A 16191-nucleotide genomic window follows, 5' to 3' on the forward strand; every position below is an offset into this window, starting at 1 on the left:
TTTCCCCTCAGAATTCTAAGAATTCTAACTTTAAACTTTCCCCCCCCCCCTCAGAATTCTGAATTTAAACTCAGCATTCTGACATTTTCCACATTGGCCCTCGTCCTCTTCCGTAATTGTGATTGTGTCATTACGAGTGGAAAGTTTATCCGGCGAAAGAGCTTGTCGTGCACCTTGTTGAAATGAAATGACCTGGGATCTGTCTGCCGGCATGGGAAAGCCAATGAGACTGCGCGCAACCGTGAAACTGTACACTGCAAGAAATATCTGCAGCAACAAGCAGGCTGCACGAGAAACCAGATGGATGCGATCCATCACGACAGCCTCTCCGCGCTGCCATCAAATGCATCCATTACTGCACAGAATGGTAACATTTGATTTCGTCTTTTTTTTCCCCTTTTTAAAAGGGACATCTGTGCTTTGATGGCGTTATCTGCAACCTGTGAACACGTGGAGCATCGCAACAAAATTGAGAACAAAGCAAAGCTGATCAATGCATTTGCATGATTTGATTTGATTTAATTTCACCCCGAAGATTCAAACAAACAAACAAACAAACAAACAAGTCTCTAAAAATCCAAACCCCACAACTGCAAAAAAAAAGAAAAGGCGGACATTTCTTGCAGTGTGGCCCTGGGTGGCACAGAAGGAGAGAGAGAGAGAGAGAGAGAGAGAGAGAGAGTTGGGGGGGGGGGGGGGTGGAAGGGGTGTTGGTGGAAGCTAGGGGGTTTGTCCGGGAGAGAGCATGGCCGCAGGAGCCGGAGCGCTGCACACTTTTGGTTCGCTTCCTCCACAGTGATAACACCGCTTTCTCGTGCGCTCTCGGTGATGCTGCGGAGCCGTGCGCCACGGAACATTTAACCCGGAGATTCCATAATTGTGTGTGTGTGTGTGTGTGTGTGTGTTTACGAGAAAGGGTTTAATTTACTGCGTGCGTTGTTGCTCGGCACAGCAGAAGCGCTCGTGCTGCCGAGGGTTCAGCCGGAGCTGAAGCTTTAAGTCTTCTTTCTTCTTCTTCTTTCTTTTTTCTTTTTTTGGGGGGGGGGGGGGCTTCTTGGTTCATTCCCAGCGAACAGGAGGAGAGACTCTGAAAGCTGGAGACCGCTACGGCACAAGGACTGAGTTTCTGCTCTCTTTATCTTTGTATTGTGGGGAATTAATTCTCTGGGTTTGTATTAGATATTTTTTCCACTGCGTATAGCTCCTCTCTGGGAAATCCAAGGCGAGTTGGAGAAAAGTGTTCGTTGCGCCGCGCGGAGTTGAGCCGGAGGAAGATTGTTCAGGCAGAAATATTGTGGATTTCCAGCGACTATATTCACTACTTGAAGTATCCTAGATCTGTTTTTTTTTTTTTTTTTTTTTTCGTTTCATTTAAGCGAGTGGAGGAGTGAGCATTTGGTGCAAAGTCGTTGACCTGACTGACAAACCGAGGACTGAGCAAGAAACGAAAGAGAGATATTTAGGCTTTTATTTCTTAGTTCTTAAACTCCGAGAAGGGAGCTTCTACGTCTGTGCGGGAATAAAACGCTTCAAGTGGACATTTCACCAAACACTTCCAGCAGAATCCTTAAAAAGCCGAACCAGAGGAGAGAAAGAGAGAGATAGATAGCGAGAGAGAGACGGGCTGGAATCAACCTTGGCTTCCCCGGAGTTCCAGAGCCAATATGCCGCAGGTGGAAATGATCCTCCTCTTCCTCACACTCATCTTTGCGGTGTGTGTGTACGGCCAGGACCCGGCTTCCAAGGTGGTGACGGACCGCTACGCCGTGTACTGGAACCGCACCAACCCAAAGTAAGTAACCCCGCTGAGTGAGCACCGCTCTTCCGCAGGAACGCGCCGGCACACGGGCCCCCTCCGCCCGCTGGAGGCGGCGGACTTCACCCTTGGTGTGGCCCGGTTGTTGCTGCACTCTAACCGACTTGCAGCAGTTTGATTGTTGAGTGACTGAATGTACAGTGTGTAGCCTACACTCTGAGCCCCATTTAAGACATCACAAGACATGCACACTTTAGAAGCTAAACAAAACGCCACTTCATATAGCCTATTCACAATTTAAAGACGGTTCTGTTATTACGTCAATTTGCAACAAAGCGTATTATGATTTTACATTTGCGTTGAGTTATACCATTATGAACTCCTCTTCGGCGCACACACACACACACACACACACACACACACACACACACACACACACACACACACGAGGTTTAGTATTTGTTATGTTAGAGCTTGACTACAACCTTTATTTGTTTTTGTCTTCCCTGACGGATTGTTGTCACGCTTGCAGTTAATAATCCTCCATATCTGAACCAATGTTTGTGCAACACCGTAGCGGCATACATCATGACCTGACAGAGGGACAAGGCGCTCTCACACAGGGCTGTCCGCTATTACGCACCATTACGCATTTATGTTCAATGTTTTTGCTGCACGTTCGGCTCGGGAAATGAAATATATGAGGAGGGTTACAAGCGCCGGCACAGATGCATTCGGCTGAGCTGCGCCGCGGCGTTGAAATAAGGCTGAGTCGCTTCCAGTCTGCTGTCATCGATTAGAATTGACAGAATTGCTTTTGTGCCAAATGGAGACTCATCCTGTGAGACTTTGTAGATATGTTTTTGTCTTTGGATATATATATATATATATATATATATATTTTTTTTTTGGTGGAGTTAAGAGTTTCTGTGGCTTATTCTGCTGTCACAGTGACAGTGCTTTGCACAGAAAGTGCTCATTGAGTGTCTTTGTTGTCTTTAGTGACAAAAAAAAAAACCTGCAGTGAAAAACTTTAGGTTGCTTCCTGGTTTAAATTACTACAAGTCACCCTCCCCCCCACACACAAAAACATGTCTGTTCATATGAGCCCTGATCCTTCTAGTTTAAATACTAAAGTGACATTTCTCTTCCTAGACTCCCTCCTGAATGTGTCAGGACTCCTCCCTGGGTGACTCAGTGTCATGGCCTTGGCACTGGAACACTTAGTGATATAATGAGTGTGTGTCACTTTGTTTCAGTTGGACAGGAATTCTCTGCTCTGGTATTAGCTGGCTACAGTTTCGGCATGAGTCAAAATAAAAGAACAAGAAATGATATCAACATTTGCTCAGGAGCGAGAAACTGGTCTGTTGGGCTGACAGGGTGTTAATTATTCGAATGCAAATGTTGTGGCGGTGACATCAAAGGCTGAGGGGTTCCTGCTACGCTAACAGACAGATATCTGAGTCTGATAACGGCTTTCTGTCCCACTCACAGGCTTTTTTTTTTTGTTCTTCTTAATTTTCTCTTGGCTTTCAAACCGACAAGTCTTCAAAATCATACTACGATATCAGTGGTTTGTTCCCTACCCCCTAATACGACCCACAGGAGCGTTTCATAACCTAACACCCCTAGAGGTGGCGGGAAATACAACCTTATATCTAAGGGCGTAACTTTGGTTTCCACATTGTGGGGATTGAGCTCCCCAACTATCCAGAGAGGTCCCGGGACATGTCTGCATGTATTGAGAAAAGAGACAAATACATTGATTGTTCAACGTCAAAAGGCTACATATATCAGAAAAAGTGCCAAAAAAAGGCAAGAAAAACTCCAAAAGAAGCAACAAAAAAACATTGAAACATAACATTTTTGTCCAAAAAGAACCCCTTGAAAAAAGCAACAAAAATGTGGAAAAAAGCAACAATAACTTTGGAAAAAGCCCAGAATGGATGCTTATAGTAACCAGAGATAGTAACGGTCACGGTTTTAAACACGTCGTTAACGTTATGAAACGGTCACAGTTTGGTTAGCTTTTGGCACAAAAAAACGACTTAGTTATGTTTGAAAGATTGTGCTTTGGTTTCAAATTAGATGCTTCTTTACACGTAAAGTTGAAAGATCTCGCTTCTATTTATTCATTCTACTTTTATTTTCTAACAGGACTCAGACCCCCGGCTCCTGGGTGAAAGTCCTGTGTTTGTTTGACCCATCCACCACCCCAACCTTCCATCCTAACGCGTAAATTTGGCGCTCTTACAGTAGTTAGTGCCGTCACTACAAATGTAAATATGAGTCGTAATTGCTGCTTGTACAAAACGACTTATGTGGGCGTTTTTTTTCCGGGGGAGGACAGTCTCTTTCAAACAGTTCCCAGTTCCCAAGTCTGGTTTCTTGGTTGCCATGCTCACCCATCCAAGGGTCCCTCCCCTCCCCCCCTGGCCCACACTGGGGCAGACAATAAGGGGGTACACAGGGGTATTTCAACTGCGGCCAAGGCACAGCGTGGTGCTCGGCCTTGTGAGAGATCCACACATGCTGAGGTCACACACTTGGTAGTAACCAGGCGAGTTGCAGGTTAAGCAGCACAGAGGGGACCGTTGTCAGGGTCAAAACCGGGGCAGTACCGCCTGCCATGGGGCCCAGTGACGGCCTCGGCACGGCACCCCGCCTGGGCTTTGTCTCTGCAGAATGAAGGCTAAATAAATGAGTAACTCTAAATGACTGTCTCCTTTTCTCATTCATGACTTTAATCTAAACCTGACCCCGGCTGTATAATGTAAGAGAGGGCCGTGCTTAAAGCCTGGGGGCCCCCTGACCTGCAGCAGAACCTAACCGTATTCCATACAAGCTCGCAGGGCCCCAGGGTCCCTGCTGTTTAATGTAACCATACTCAGTATTGGAGCTCAGGGAAACCTGCTGTGGTACAGTCCCAACTTCCAGATGAGCTTTCTCAGCCCCCTCTTCTGCCTTCTCTGCTGCATATTTGACCAAAGTGGGGAGAAATGGCATCCGGAGCAGCAGTCCATACTCAGCCATTCATGAAATCCCCTACAGGAGCTCTGGAATTGAAATGGGAAGTGAGTCGTGAAAAATGAAAATGCAATGACATTTTTGTGTTTTTCTATTGTTTCAAAGGGGGCTGAAAGGAACCTTTTTTTTGTTGTAATTCAGATAAACGTGCATCCATGTTTGCTCTGCTTTCATCTTCCTGCCCTGATGCTTGTTGCTGATTAGAATCAGATGAGCAGGACTCTGAGCGGAGGAGAGGAGGAGTACAGTACAACCCTGAGGATGGCTCAGCTTCTCCTGGCGTTTGAAAAGCTTCCATAATAACAGAAAGTAGCTGTGCTTGTATAAGCTACCTAATGCAATTAAATGAAACTCCAGTATCAGGGAGCCTTGTTAGAGAGAAACTGCTGAGATACCATTGATGTAATGACCCTTAGTTGTTTTTCCGATGCCAGATCTCTCCAACAACCAACCAAAAGGGCTTTAGATAATTGTGCCATTTTGGTATTTATATGTCAAAATGTAATTAATTTAGTGTAGATGCTGGAGTGAAAGCTTTGCATTGTTCGGTCTACTCAGAGTCAGTCCATTAGTCAAAGTGTGCAAATAGTTTGGAATTTGGAAAGTCTGGGAATGCTTCTAATTTAGATTTAGAAAACTTTCACAAATTTAACAAAAATCTGGTAAGAGTACATGGCTAAACACTGACGTGACTCCTTTTAGTTGTAGACTTAGAATGGTTTTAGATTAATTTATAGAAGAATAATGAGGAGTAATGCTTGGTGGGTGTACTGCAAGGTATTGTTAGCAGAATCTAGTTTATAAATCATACTTGGTTCCACTTTCTAATAAGGCATACTTTATAAAAAAAATTGTAACAAATGGATTCATTCATGTTATTGAATCATTTATTTCAGAACATGTAGAACAAAACCAATTTATAAATAACTTATTGACATTTTACATTGACTTACATCTGAAGACTTGCACTGTCTGTTCAGAATAAATCAAAAGAAAGGGATCCTTATGCATTTGGGTTTTTTTCCTCGTTGAACTGAACCGTGACTCCTAAACCATGGTATAAACCAAACCGTGACTCCTAAACCATGGTATAAACCAAACCGTGACTCCTAAACCATGGTATTAACTGAACCGTGATTAGTTAATTAAATCATTTATAAATAGATCAGAGGTTGTGGTGGAATTAGCTCTTTGCTAATGTCTGATCTATGAAGCATTAATAACTGATTTATTAACCATTATTAACCATACATTACAACTTATAAACCCTTTATAAAGTATGCCTTATTAGAAAGCTGTAAATGTCAAAATGAATGAATTTTAGTACAGACACAATCCTTAGTAGATATATGAAGTATTAACAAATGATTTATTAACATGAATAAAGCCATTAGTTACAATTTAAGACTGTGTGTTTCATCAGATTCGATTATAGCAATCCAAACATTTGTCCTTTTTGTGCTATTAATACCGGTATCAACCATTAATAAAGGCATTAGTTACAGCTTTATAAGAAAGTGGCACCGATACAGAAGCCTCCCAATGAAGACAATAAGTCACAACCCGTAAAATAAAAGCTGTAGCGTTCATGGTTGAAATGCTCGTGTAAGAAAAATGAGTCACAGATGTTCCTTGTCAGCTTTGCCGTCTGTGTCGGCAACCAAATGATGAAATAAAATGCATGAGTAGGGTATTTACTGCTGCTCTGACAAGGAGCTATTAGTGAATTCCCTGCTCACCAGCTATTTAGTTGCTTCATTAAAACCCACGCGGGTCCATATGGTCAGCATGCAGGCGTTGTCGTGGCCCAAGGTGTTTATTTGTTGCTGATAGGCGGGATCAACGGAGAATCAGGGCCGAGTTCCGTCCCTAATCTCCGAAGCTGTTTGTGTCACAGACGCCATGGAAACTGATACCCCTCGTCATCAAAGAACCTCATTGGGTGGGACTAAGGACCTGACAGCTGGGGAGAGGGGGATTCCAGCATTCAGAGAGCGCACTGTCACCCCAGGGGTTTCCTTTAATCCTTGATAATGCCCATCCAAAGCCTTCCCAAGCAGATGCAACATATTTCTCCATAAGACAATCAAAGAATCGTTTCAGTGGCCCGTTTGCACTTCTGTTATTAAGTGTGATTATTGACTTACAGCAGTGGTTTCCTACCCTTTTTGGTCCGAGGTACCCCCACAGCCATGTCAGATGAACTCACGTACCCCTTCACCAATTCCCAAGTTATGTTCCAAATGGAGAATGTCCTCCCCCCAAAAAAACACTCCCATAGGTCGCTTGTTCAAGCAGCAATTACGACCTATATTTAGAGTAATGGCGCAGGCTAGTAATTTTGTCGGGAGCAAAGCAGGAAGTAAGGTGATGTACTATAAGAGCGCCAAATTTCCATGTAAGGAGGCAGGTTGGGTTGGTGGACGGGTCAAACAAAACATAAGACTTTCGCTTCAGGGTTCAAGTCCTGTTTGAGAATCAAAGCAAATGGCGCACTAACGTCTAACGTAACCGGAAGTGAAGTAATATCTTATATCTTTTTCTTAAACCCAACTAAGTAGATTTGGTGTGTAAACATAACCAGGTCATTTTTGTGCCTAGACAAAGGCAAACTGTGACCTGTTTGACAATGTTTGGCACATTTAAAACTGCAACCTTTATGTTCAAAACCGCGACCGACATTCTCTGGTTTAGATATGATGGTGGTGTACCGTATAAGAGGGTAGGAATAAACAACCCAAATCTTTGGATGGTTTGTAGGACTAATTGTCCAAATGTGTAACACTATTCGTTATATAAAAGTGGTTGTTTTTTTTTTTTATACAATTAAACTGTCAGTATTAAGGTTGGTTTGGTCAGCAATTGACTAAAACTAGCATACTGGGCTGCTACTACTTAAAACAAAGCTGAACATTGACCATCCATCCATTTCATTTCAACCATTTATCCAGTACTTGTAACTTATCATTTGAACTGTTTAGCAATTACTTCTAGCTATTTATTTCTACCATTTAGTCATTACTTTTTGCTACCCGTTTTAAATTCTGTGCTTGCTTGCTAACTAGTTTTCTCTTACATAACTGCAACATGCAGTGTTCTTACAGTTGACTTAATGTATATATTTTTTTACTCAAACCATCATTTCTAAATTTTCAAATTAGTAGCTAACCGACAATATTGCCCCATGCCCCCCTTGGGTACATATACCCCTGGTTGGGAATCACTGACTTAGAAGACCTCCCTGACGATCCAAACTGTCTCTTTCCTCTCAGTTTCAAGACATAATTGATTGCTTCTGGTTGAGCTAATACCTCAGAAATGGTACTTAAGGTCCTTGACTCGACGCTTGCGCACATTTCTTATCATAGCAGAACAACCTCCGCTATTTGCTTTTCTTACTCTGCTCTCTTTTTAATCTCCACTTAAAGAAACAATACTCCACTTTTCACTTGGTGGCCAGCTGATGTTGTGATAGTTTCTCAGTGGCATTGTGAGTTGCCCCGATCGCATTGTTCCCTGTGTTTACCCTCGCTTTCCCCCTCTCAGCCTTTTCCCTGGCTCCCTGCCGCTCGGTTCCGCTTGGATTGAAAAACAGGCACAAAAAGGCAAACCACGTCCAAATATTGACTGGACCTCAGGACCGCAGCCCTCTCCCAAGCGCCATTGTTCCGCTCGAACTCAGCGGCCCATGGACGGCTTTTAGCTGTACAGAGAGACGGACTGAGAGCAGGAGGTGGGGCAAGGGGGATTATAACAGGACAGGACAATACAGTCGCGGGGGTGAGAGAAACTTCCTCATAAGAGGCCAGAGGCTACGACAGAGGAAACAGTGTCCAGGCCGCGGAGTCCCAGGGTGGGGTCAGAACCAATGTTTCCACCCTGAGGAAGTGTCAATCTCTAAAGGCATCAAAGAGAGCCTGGCTGAATGTGATTTCCTGCAGAGTAGGGTTCAGAAACTATCAATAAAGTGAGGATGAGAGGCTTCTTATCTGAGGTTTACTTTCCATTTTATTACAAAGTGCAGCAGTATTAAGCTTGCTCGCAGCACTTTAGTCTCTCAGTGCTTGAAATGAAAAGAGCGTCACATCGCCAGTGGTGGAATGGGAACTAAGTAGATTTACTCAAGCACTGTACTTAAGTAAAAATTTGAGTCTTTTCTTTTCATGCCACTTTCTACTTCTACTCCACTAAATTTCAGATGGACATGTTGTACTTTTTACTCCATTTCATTTATCCGACAGCTTTAGTTACTGGTTACAAACTAAGATTTTTGCAAACAAAACACACGCAGTTTATAAAATGTTTTATTTTAAATTAAACTACCCAACAATACAACAGACTTTTACTTGTAACAGAGTATTTTTTCCAGTGTGGTACTTTGTCATATCGTGCCCGTTTGCTACCAATCAGAGTACTTTAATCAGTCATGCCTTACGGAATGTACTTAACAAGACTGAGCTCCATAGACTCAGATCTCCGCAGATAGGGTGGGGGGGTGGGGGGGGTACAGTTGTCCTGTGGAGACACCCGACATTCCCCCATGCTCTCTACGACCCTGCCTGGAGAGAGAGGCCGCCCCCGCCCTCCCTTTACGCTCTCACTAATAAGGCGAGGCCCTCAGGCTGACAGGGGCTGATTGACAGGAAGCAGTGACGAAAGGTTACTAATAAACGTGGACGCTTTATTGGTTCACGGCAATTGTTCTCTGTGCTTTGGCACACCAAATGCACTGGCGGTTACAGTCATTGTGTTGCAGGTTGGTGCATTTTCTTTTCGATTGCTATTTTTTCTTCATCAAAAGCAATTTGAAATTTTCAATTTTCAATTTGAAAAGAAAAGGTTTTGAGCTCAAAAAAGTATTGGTTTCAAAGTGCAACATGATCACTTCATTCTGATTCCAGTAGAAGTCAAGTTGTTTCATGAATTTTTCTAGAATTTAGTGACCGTAATCATGAATGGAATGGAATCGAGACAAATTTGACTTGAATTTAGAACATTTGACATAAAATTGAACGAATCGACCAACGCAGGACCCTTTCATCAAGGTTCCCAACTTGTTTCAAGAATGTTCTAGAACTGAGTCTCTTTATCTTGGAAGAAGACTGAAGTACTGACCGAGGTAAATCGTTGAACTGGAATCAAGAAAGAAAAAAAAATTAATAAATAAATAAAATCACACTTCAAATCTAGAAAATTCCATTTAGCAGAAGCGAAAAAGTCCGTCAGTGCAGCATGATAACTTAAACATGTTTCCATTTCAAATCAGCTACTTCAAGAATATTTTTAGAACTTTTTTGTTTGTCGGTATCTTGATAGAAAAAAAAAGAATACGGGAGATCACAGCTTTAAATTACATTTTTAACACTTTATTTTAGAAATCTTTACTTAAAATATGTAAAAGCAAATCTAGCCGGATGACTTCTGTCCAACAGAAGTCCACTTGTTACAAGAATGTTCTAGAATTGATTGTCATTATCTTGAAAGAAGACAGAACAAGTCAAATAATTGCTGCACTGGAATCAAGAAAAAACTTGAATCTGACTGAATTCCACTCAAAAGTGAAAAAAAAATTACACACTAGAATGTTTCTTGATCTAGAAAACCTGAAGAAAAGCTGTCAGCGGTATGATTATTCCAACCTGTTTTTCATATACAATAATAAACCTGTTTCAAGAATGGATCCAGAATTGATCCTGTTATTATCTTGAAAGAAGGGAAGTTGTGACTTGAATGTGAAGAGAAACAAAATCACCAAACCTATTAGACAGGTGGAAACAGGTTAAGGTAATCTTTCTAAATGTAGAAGATTATTTGTACTTGTTGAAGAAAACTAAACTTTTATGACTTGATGAGATTGATAGTGTCCTGATCAGATACTGTGTGAGCTTGCCGTCCTGAGTTTTATATGCACGACAGTCAATGGATTAGTGGGGGGTGCTCTCCAGGCCTAATCTCAGTCTCACTCCGCTGCACAGAGGTTCACTTTTCTGCCGTTTGAATCTTTTTGTGTTTGTGTGTGTGTGTGTGTGTGTGTATGCTGTTTAAATGTGAGTGGTGAAATGGCATCCCCCGTGTCTTTGTAGGCACCGGTGAGGGTATTAGCAAAGAGGCTCTAAGGGGCTTAAGAGGTCAGCCCTCCCTTTGTGTGGAGACACAAAACACTTCCTGTGGGACCCTTCACCCCTCTGTGTTCTCCCCTCAGAAAGCCAGGCCCTGCCTGACCATTCACATTAATCAGCCTTAGCTCCTAATGACTGCAGTAAAGCTTCGGAAAACGGCCTCTAAAAAAGCTCCTAAAGAGCCACTAAGCTGCTAACAGACAGGGCAAGGCTGCTGCTGGTTTGTAGGGCAGCACACAGTATCACAAAGAGTGCAGGGCGGCTGCTTGGCCAATGCTACAGCCCCTCTGTAGACTCCTCAAACACCCAAAAATAGTGAAACAGGAGTTTTTTTTGGTTTGGAAACTAGAGTCCAAAAAACAGTGAAAGTTTGACAGAGAACGCTACAGCTGCAATGAAAAAATTTGACCAATAAATCTCTTTGTATTATTGGCTGTAGAAGTCTTTGTTTCAATCATTTTCTACATTTTGTCTTTATTCTAGTGCGACAATTGGCCTTACTTTATGGTTTTTCTTCCAGAAAAGTTGCTTCGTATGAGTGACAGGCTGGAATAACGTCAACACAAAGTCTTAGATTATTTTAACTTGGTTTTAAGCATTTTCTACATTTTGGCTTCATTTTAGTGCAACTGTTGGCCTTAGCCTATGTTTTTTCTTACTAGAAAGTCTTAAAACAAGTTGATTTGTATTGGAAACAGGCTGGAATAATGTTACACTCACTGGTTTCTCTTTCCTCCAGACTTTAAGGAGTCATAATAGACAACATGACTTGATAATAGGGAGATTTTTCGCAGTGTAGCTGTTAAAAGGTGCATTTTCTACTCCATTCTAAAAGTAGAGTCAATATGAAGGATGAGTGGATTTAACTAGACAGCTGTTTTTATTGTCGAATAATTCTGTTGATTATTTTCTGGATTAATGGATTAGTTGTTGTGGTCTAGAAAATGTCGATCAGTGTTTCCCAAATGCCCTTAAATGTCTTGTTTTGTCCACAGCTCAAATAGATTCAGTTTACTGTCACAGAGGAGGAAAGAAACTAGAAAATATTCACATTTAAGAAGCCCATTAATGAATTATCATCGGGCATTGGGAACTAGCAATAGCTATACATGCTGCGATGCTGTGCGTTGGAGATGTGTTGCACAAATGTTTATGTCTAAGCATCTGTCCCTATTCAAGTAAATATGAAATGAAGAAACAATGAAAAAAGTGGCAGATTAATTTAAGACTTGTCAACTAATCGAATGATCGTTGAAGCTCTAGATTCAACAGGACTGAGTGAAAGAAGTCGGCAGTGTTTTCTTTTGCATGTTTGGATTATTGTATGTAGGTGAATACCTCTCTTTGTTGGATTATTCAGCTTCACTTTGGACTCCAAACTGTTAAAAGTCTGTGGTTTTTGACTCGTTAGCTGTGATGTCAGTACGGGGAAGGCTTCGCTGTCTCTTCTGCTTCAAGACAAATGGAGGCAATAAGAACATTGGCATGTCTGTAGATTGAAATCATATATGATTACAGCTGAAATGTCAATTGGCTCAAAGTGTGATGATTTTTGACAGCGGGGGCCAAACCTCGGAGTAAATGTTTCTGGAAGTGTATTTGGGTCACCGCGGCCTCTGGAGGGACGCCTGAAACTAAAGAGTATGTGTTCCTCCTCATCAGGGCCATATTTCCTGATTTTAAATGGCTGCTGACTCTTGCTTAGCTCTTTGTGTATCTTGGAAGAAATTAAGACAAAGCTGACGTGCGAGTGCATTGCTCTTCCTGTCGATGTTTTTGTGTGAATCGTGTGAGATTCACAGTGCCGGCACGTACGATATAGACTAGTTTGTCTTTCGGCCACGCAGGCAAACCCAAAACATCTCTGATGAGGCAAAAATATGCTTTTGTGGGAGACGGCGCTGCGGTGTAATTGCTTACGTTTCTCCGGTTCAAATGTCTCCTGGAATCATTTTGGGTAAGAGGGTTTTATCTGATGCAGCGGTGGAAGAGGTATTCAGATCCTTCACTTAAAAGTACTAATACCACACTGTAAAAATACTGTGTTACAAATAGGTATAGACCGATTATCGGCCCTGGACGATTATTGGGGCCTGTTTTTTTTTTTTTTTGCCAGTTTGCAGATTCTCTGTCTCCGCGTTTTATTTGCCTGATAACCGATACAGTTAATGAATTCAAAAGTGGTCTACTTTGGCTCCGCCCCCAGCTCTGTCTCTGTCCCTCTGCTTCGGTTCCACTCACCACTGAGTCTGACTTCATGTCCCGCCCACAACGCTATCTGACTGTTACTGGTTATTATGTTGAAAGTTTCTAATGTATTAAATAATTGCTTAAAGCATTTAAACTAAGTTTTGTGTTGGATTTTTGTAACATCCCAAAAACTTGATTTTGACTTAAAGATTTTCATCTTCACTGTAAATGCATATCGGTTCCAAATATCTGTTATCGGTTCCATTAATAATCGGTATCGGTATCAGCTTTGAAAAAACAGTATCGGTCGATTCCCGATAAAAATATGCAGTAAAAATCCTGCATTGAAAATGTTACTTAAGTAAAAGTACGTAAGTATATCAGGAACCTGTACTTAAAGTATAAAAAGTAAAAGTACTCAATGTAGAAAAATCCTCACATTTTAGAAACTGGAAACGATCCAAACTGTTGTGTTGGTCTGATCATTTCAGCTGGACTTGTAGGCTGTTATATCGTTGGGTAGTTTAATTTATGATAAAACATATTTTATAAACTACATGTGTTTTGTGTAAAGTAACTAGTAACTAAAGCTGTCAGATGAATGTAGTGGAGTAAAAAGTACTATATTTCTCTCTGAAATGTAGCGGAGTAGAAGTAGAAAGTGGCATGAAAAGAAAAAGACTCAAGTAAAGTACGAGTACCTCAACATTTGTATTCAAGTACAGTACTTGAGTAAACGTACTTAGTGACATTCCACCACTGATCTGTTGATGGTTTGGAGCTGAACTGCAACAGAGGAGAAAGTTTCAGCTTGTTTTCTCCGTTTTTCAGCCACCCGCGGTGCAGACTAAGGAAAGGGGGGGAAATTGTCATGATTGTGTCTGCGTGTGAAGAACAGTTGTTGCATGAACTCGCCGTGACTTTGCGGGACCCTTTCGTGTGGCTCGCCGGTCCGTTGGGACTCAAAGTGTTTCCTCCTGTTGGATTTCAGCACACTTGGTGCTCTGGGAATCCATAAAATATTCAAAAAGCTGATGTGTGATCACACGATTTAGAGCCTGGACAAACCTTGACACGCAACCTGGAGAAATCCAGGTCAGGACCGCCACCACTTTAATACAGGGGTCGACATTATGTCGGGCTTTTATTTTATGTTTCCTTTTTATTTTTATTTTTTTAACTAATCTTTTCCTGGCCTGGCGTTGCCTTGATGATGAATGACTGCGATTAAATAGTTTTTTGTTGTTGTTGGTATTTTATCATCGCACAACTTGAGTTGCAGGGTCATTAATTGAAATCTCAGACTGCCAAGATGTGTAGCTACACTTTCCACGAGGACGTGGCTGACTTCTCCTCCTCTTCGCCTTCCTCTTTTCAATGTGCTGCTGCTGCTGCTGCTGCGTTGGTGCGGGGAGCACAAGGCAGCCATTTTCCAAAATTCGGCTCCATTTTGTTTCAAGGAATAAAAAAAAAAAAAAAAGTAGGTTACGAATCCTATGATGTCACTTGAACATTCCCTGATCCGACGCTCAACTACTGCAAAGAAAAAAAAATCCCCATCTTATACAGACAGACCTACATGACTCCATAGGAAGTCATTTATGCCTGTTAACGAGTTATTAAAGTCGGATTTTCCTAAAAACTGGAAAATATCCATGTGAAGTTCAAATATTTCATTCTTTTTTTCTTGATTTTAGTGCAGTGTCATGCTTTTTCCCCCCCTTTTCTTTGCTGAACTTGGGGGCAATGCGAGAAGCAGCACTGCCAAAAAAAAAAGCTAAAATATTGGGGACTTTCTACAGATATTTGCTAGTTTGAAACAAAACTAATCAAGCAGTGAGGAAGACAAAATGACTTGAGTTTCCTGAAGCTGCTATATGAAATCCGGCCACGACAAAACATCATCTCATCTTAAATGGAGCTGCAAAGATGAATCCAGTAGTTGTCAACTGATACATCAATTGCCAAACTACTTTGATGATCGATTTATCAGTTTGAGTCGTAAAACAAGAAAATATTCTGTGATTCCAGCTTCCTAAATGTGAATATTTTCTAGTTTCTTCTCTCCTCTGTGAATATTTTTGAGTTGTGGACAAAACAAGACATTTGAGGACGTCATCTTGGCCTTTGGGAAACACTGATCGTCACCATTTTCTGACATTTTATAGACCAAACGACTAATCGAGAAAATAATTGACAGATTAATCGACAATGCAAATAATCGGGATGAATAAAGCATCCATCCATCCATCCATAATCTTCAAACTAGTCAAAAAGACTTGATGTCAAACCTCGGAAATCCATAAAGGTTGTGCAGGTTGTTGAAGCTACATTGGGTTTTTAATTCAGCTCAGTTCAGAAGTTGCTGTGTTGCTTTTTGGTCTTAGCTCGGATGTCGGTTTGATGCTTGAAAGATGTTTGAGATAACGAGTGCGACGGCAACGCAACACTTTTTTAGACATGTTTGTTGTGAACAAATCCATCGAAAAACCAATTACCCCGGAACGAGTTTAATAACTCAAATTGGGTGCCAAGATTATTGATCTTGGGCACCCGGGGAAGCCAAGTTGGTAGACCACATGAGAGGGTTTATTCATCGACGCAGAGGCCAAGGGGTCGAATCCGACCTGTGGCAATGTCCTGCAGAAAATGCCCCAAAAATTCATCTTTCAAAAAAGCTAACGATTGTCGATTTTGAAATAGGAGTTGATCATCCTTAAATAATGTTTCATGGCTTAGCCTACTGAGCTCTGATTGACCTACTAAAACACTGATGGCGGTCCACGCTGTGATGTGTTAGTTTGTGCATGGCGTCCTATAGGAGCTGGCACCTTGGCTCCAGCGTATCACTGCAGCACGGCGGGAACACACTGCATGGGCAGACGCTGCCAGCGCTATAGCGCTGATGATCCTCTTTTATGTCTTGGCTCCAATCGGGGGTGAGTTATTCTAGTGCATAATTGATAGAGGAGTTAGAATAGCAGAAGTAATGCGATGAGAGGGTGCAGCCGAGCGGAGCGAGGGATCGCGTGCGTGGGGCTGCAAACATTGCAGGGGACGAGAGGAGGGCATCTGGCGGAGAACAGGTCCCAGCGC

General features: G+C 42.0%; 1 protein-coding gene across 1 annotated transcript in view; it reads left to right on the forward strand.

The window, feature by feature from the left end:
* The first annotated feature begins 721 nt into the window (after positions 1-721).
* Positions 722-16191, forward strand: part of LOC144530977 (ephrin-A5b-like) — a 98959-nt gene continuing 83489 nt past the window's right edge. Inside the window, exon 1 of the mRNA XM_078270817.1 lies at positions 722-1792. Coding sequence (XP_078126943.1) covers positions 1665-1792 — 128 coding nt within the window. The 5' untranslated portion in view covers positions 722-1664. The remainder of the gene's footprint in view (positions 1793-16191) is intronic.

Source organism: Sander vitreus, chromosome 16 (genome assembly GCF_031162955.1).
Source record: "Sander vitreus isolate 19-12246 chromosome 16, sanVit1, whole genome shotgun sequence".
In the NCBI taxonomy this organism is placed as follows: domain Eukaryota; kingdom Metazoa; phylum Chordata; class Actinopteri; order Perciformes; family Percidae; genus Sander; species Sander vitreus.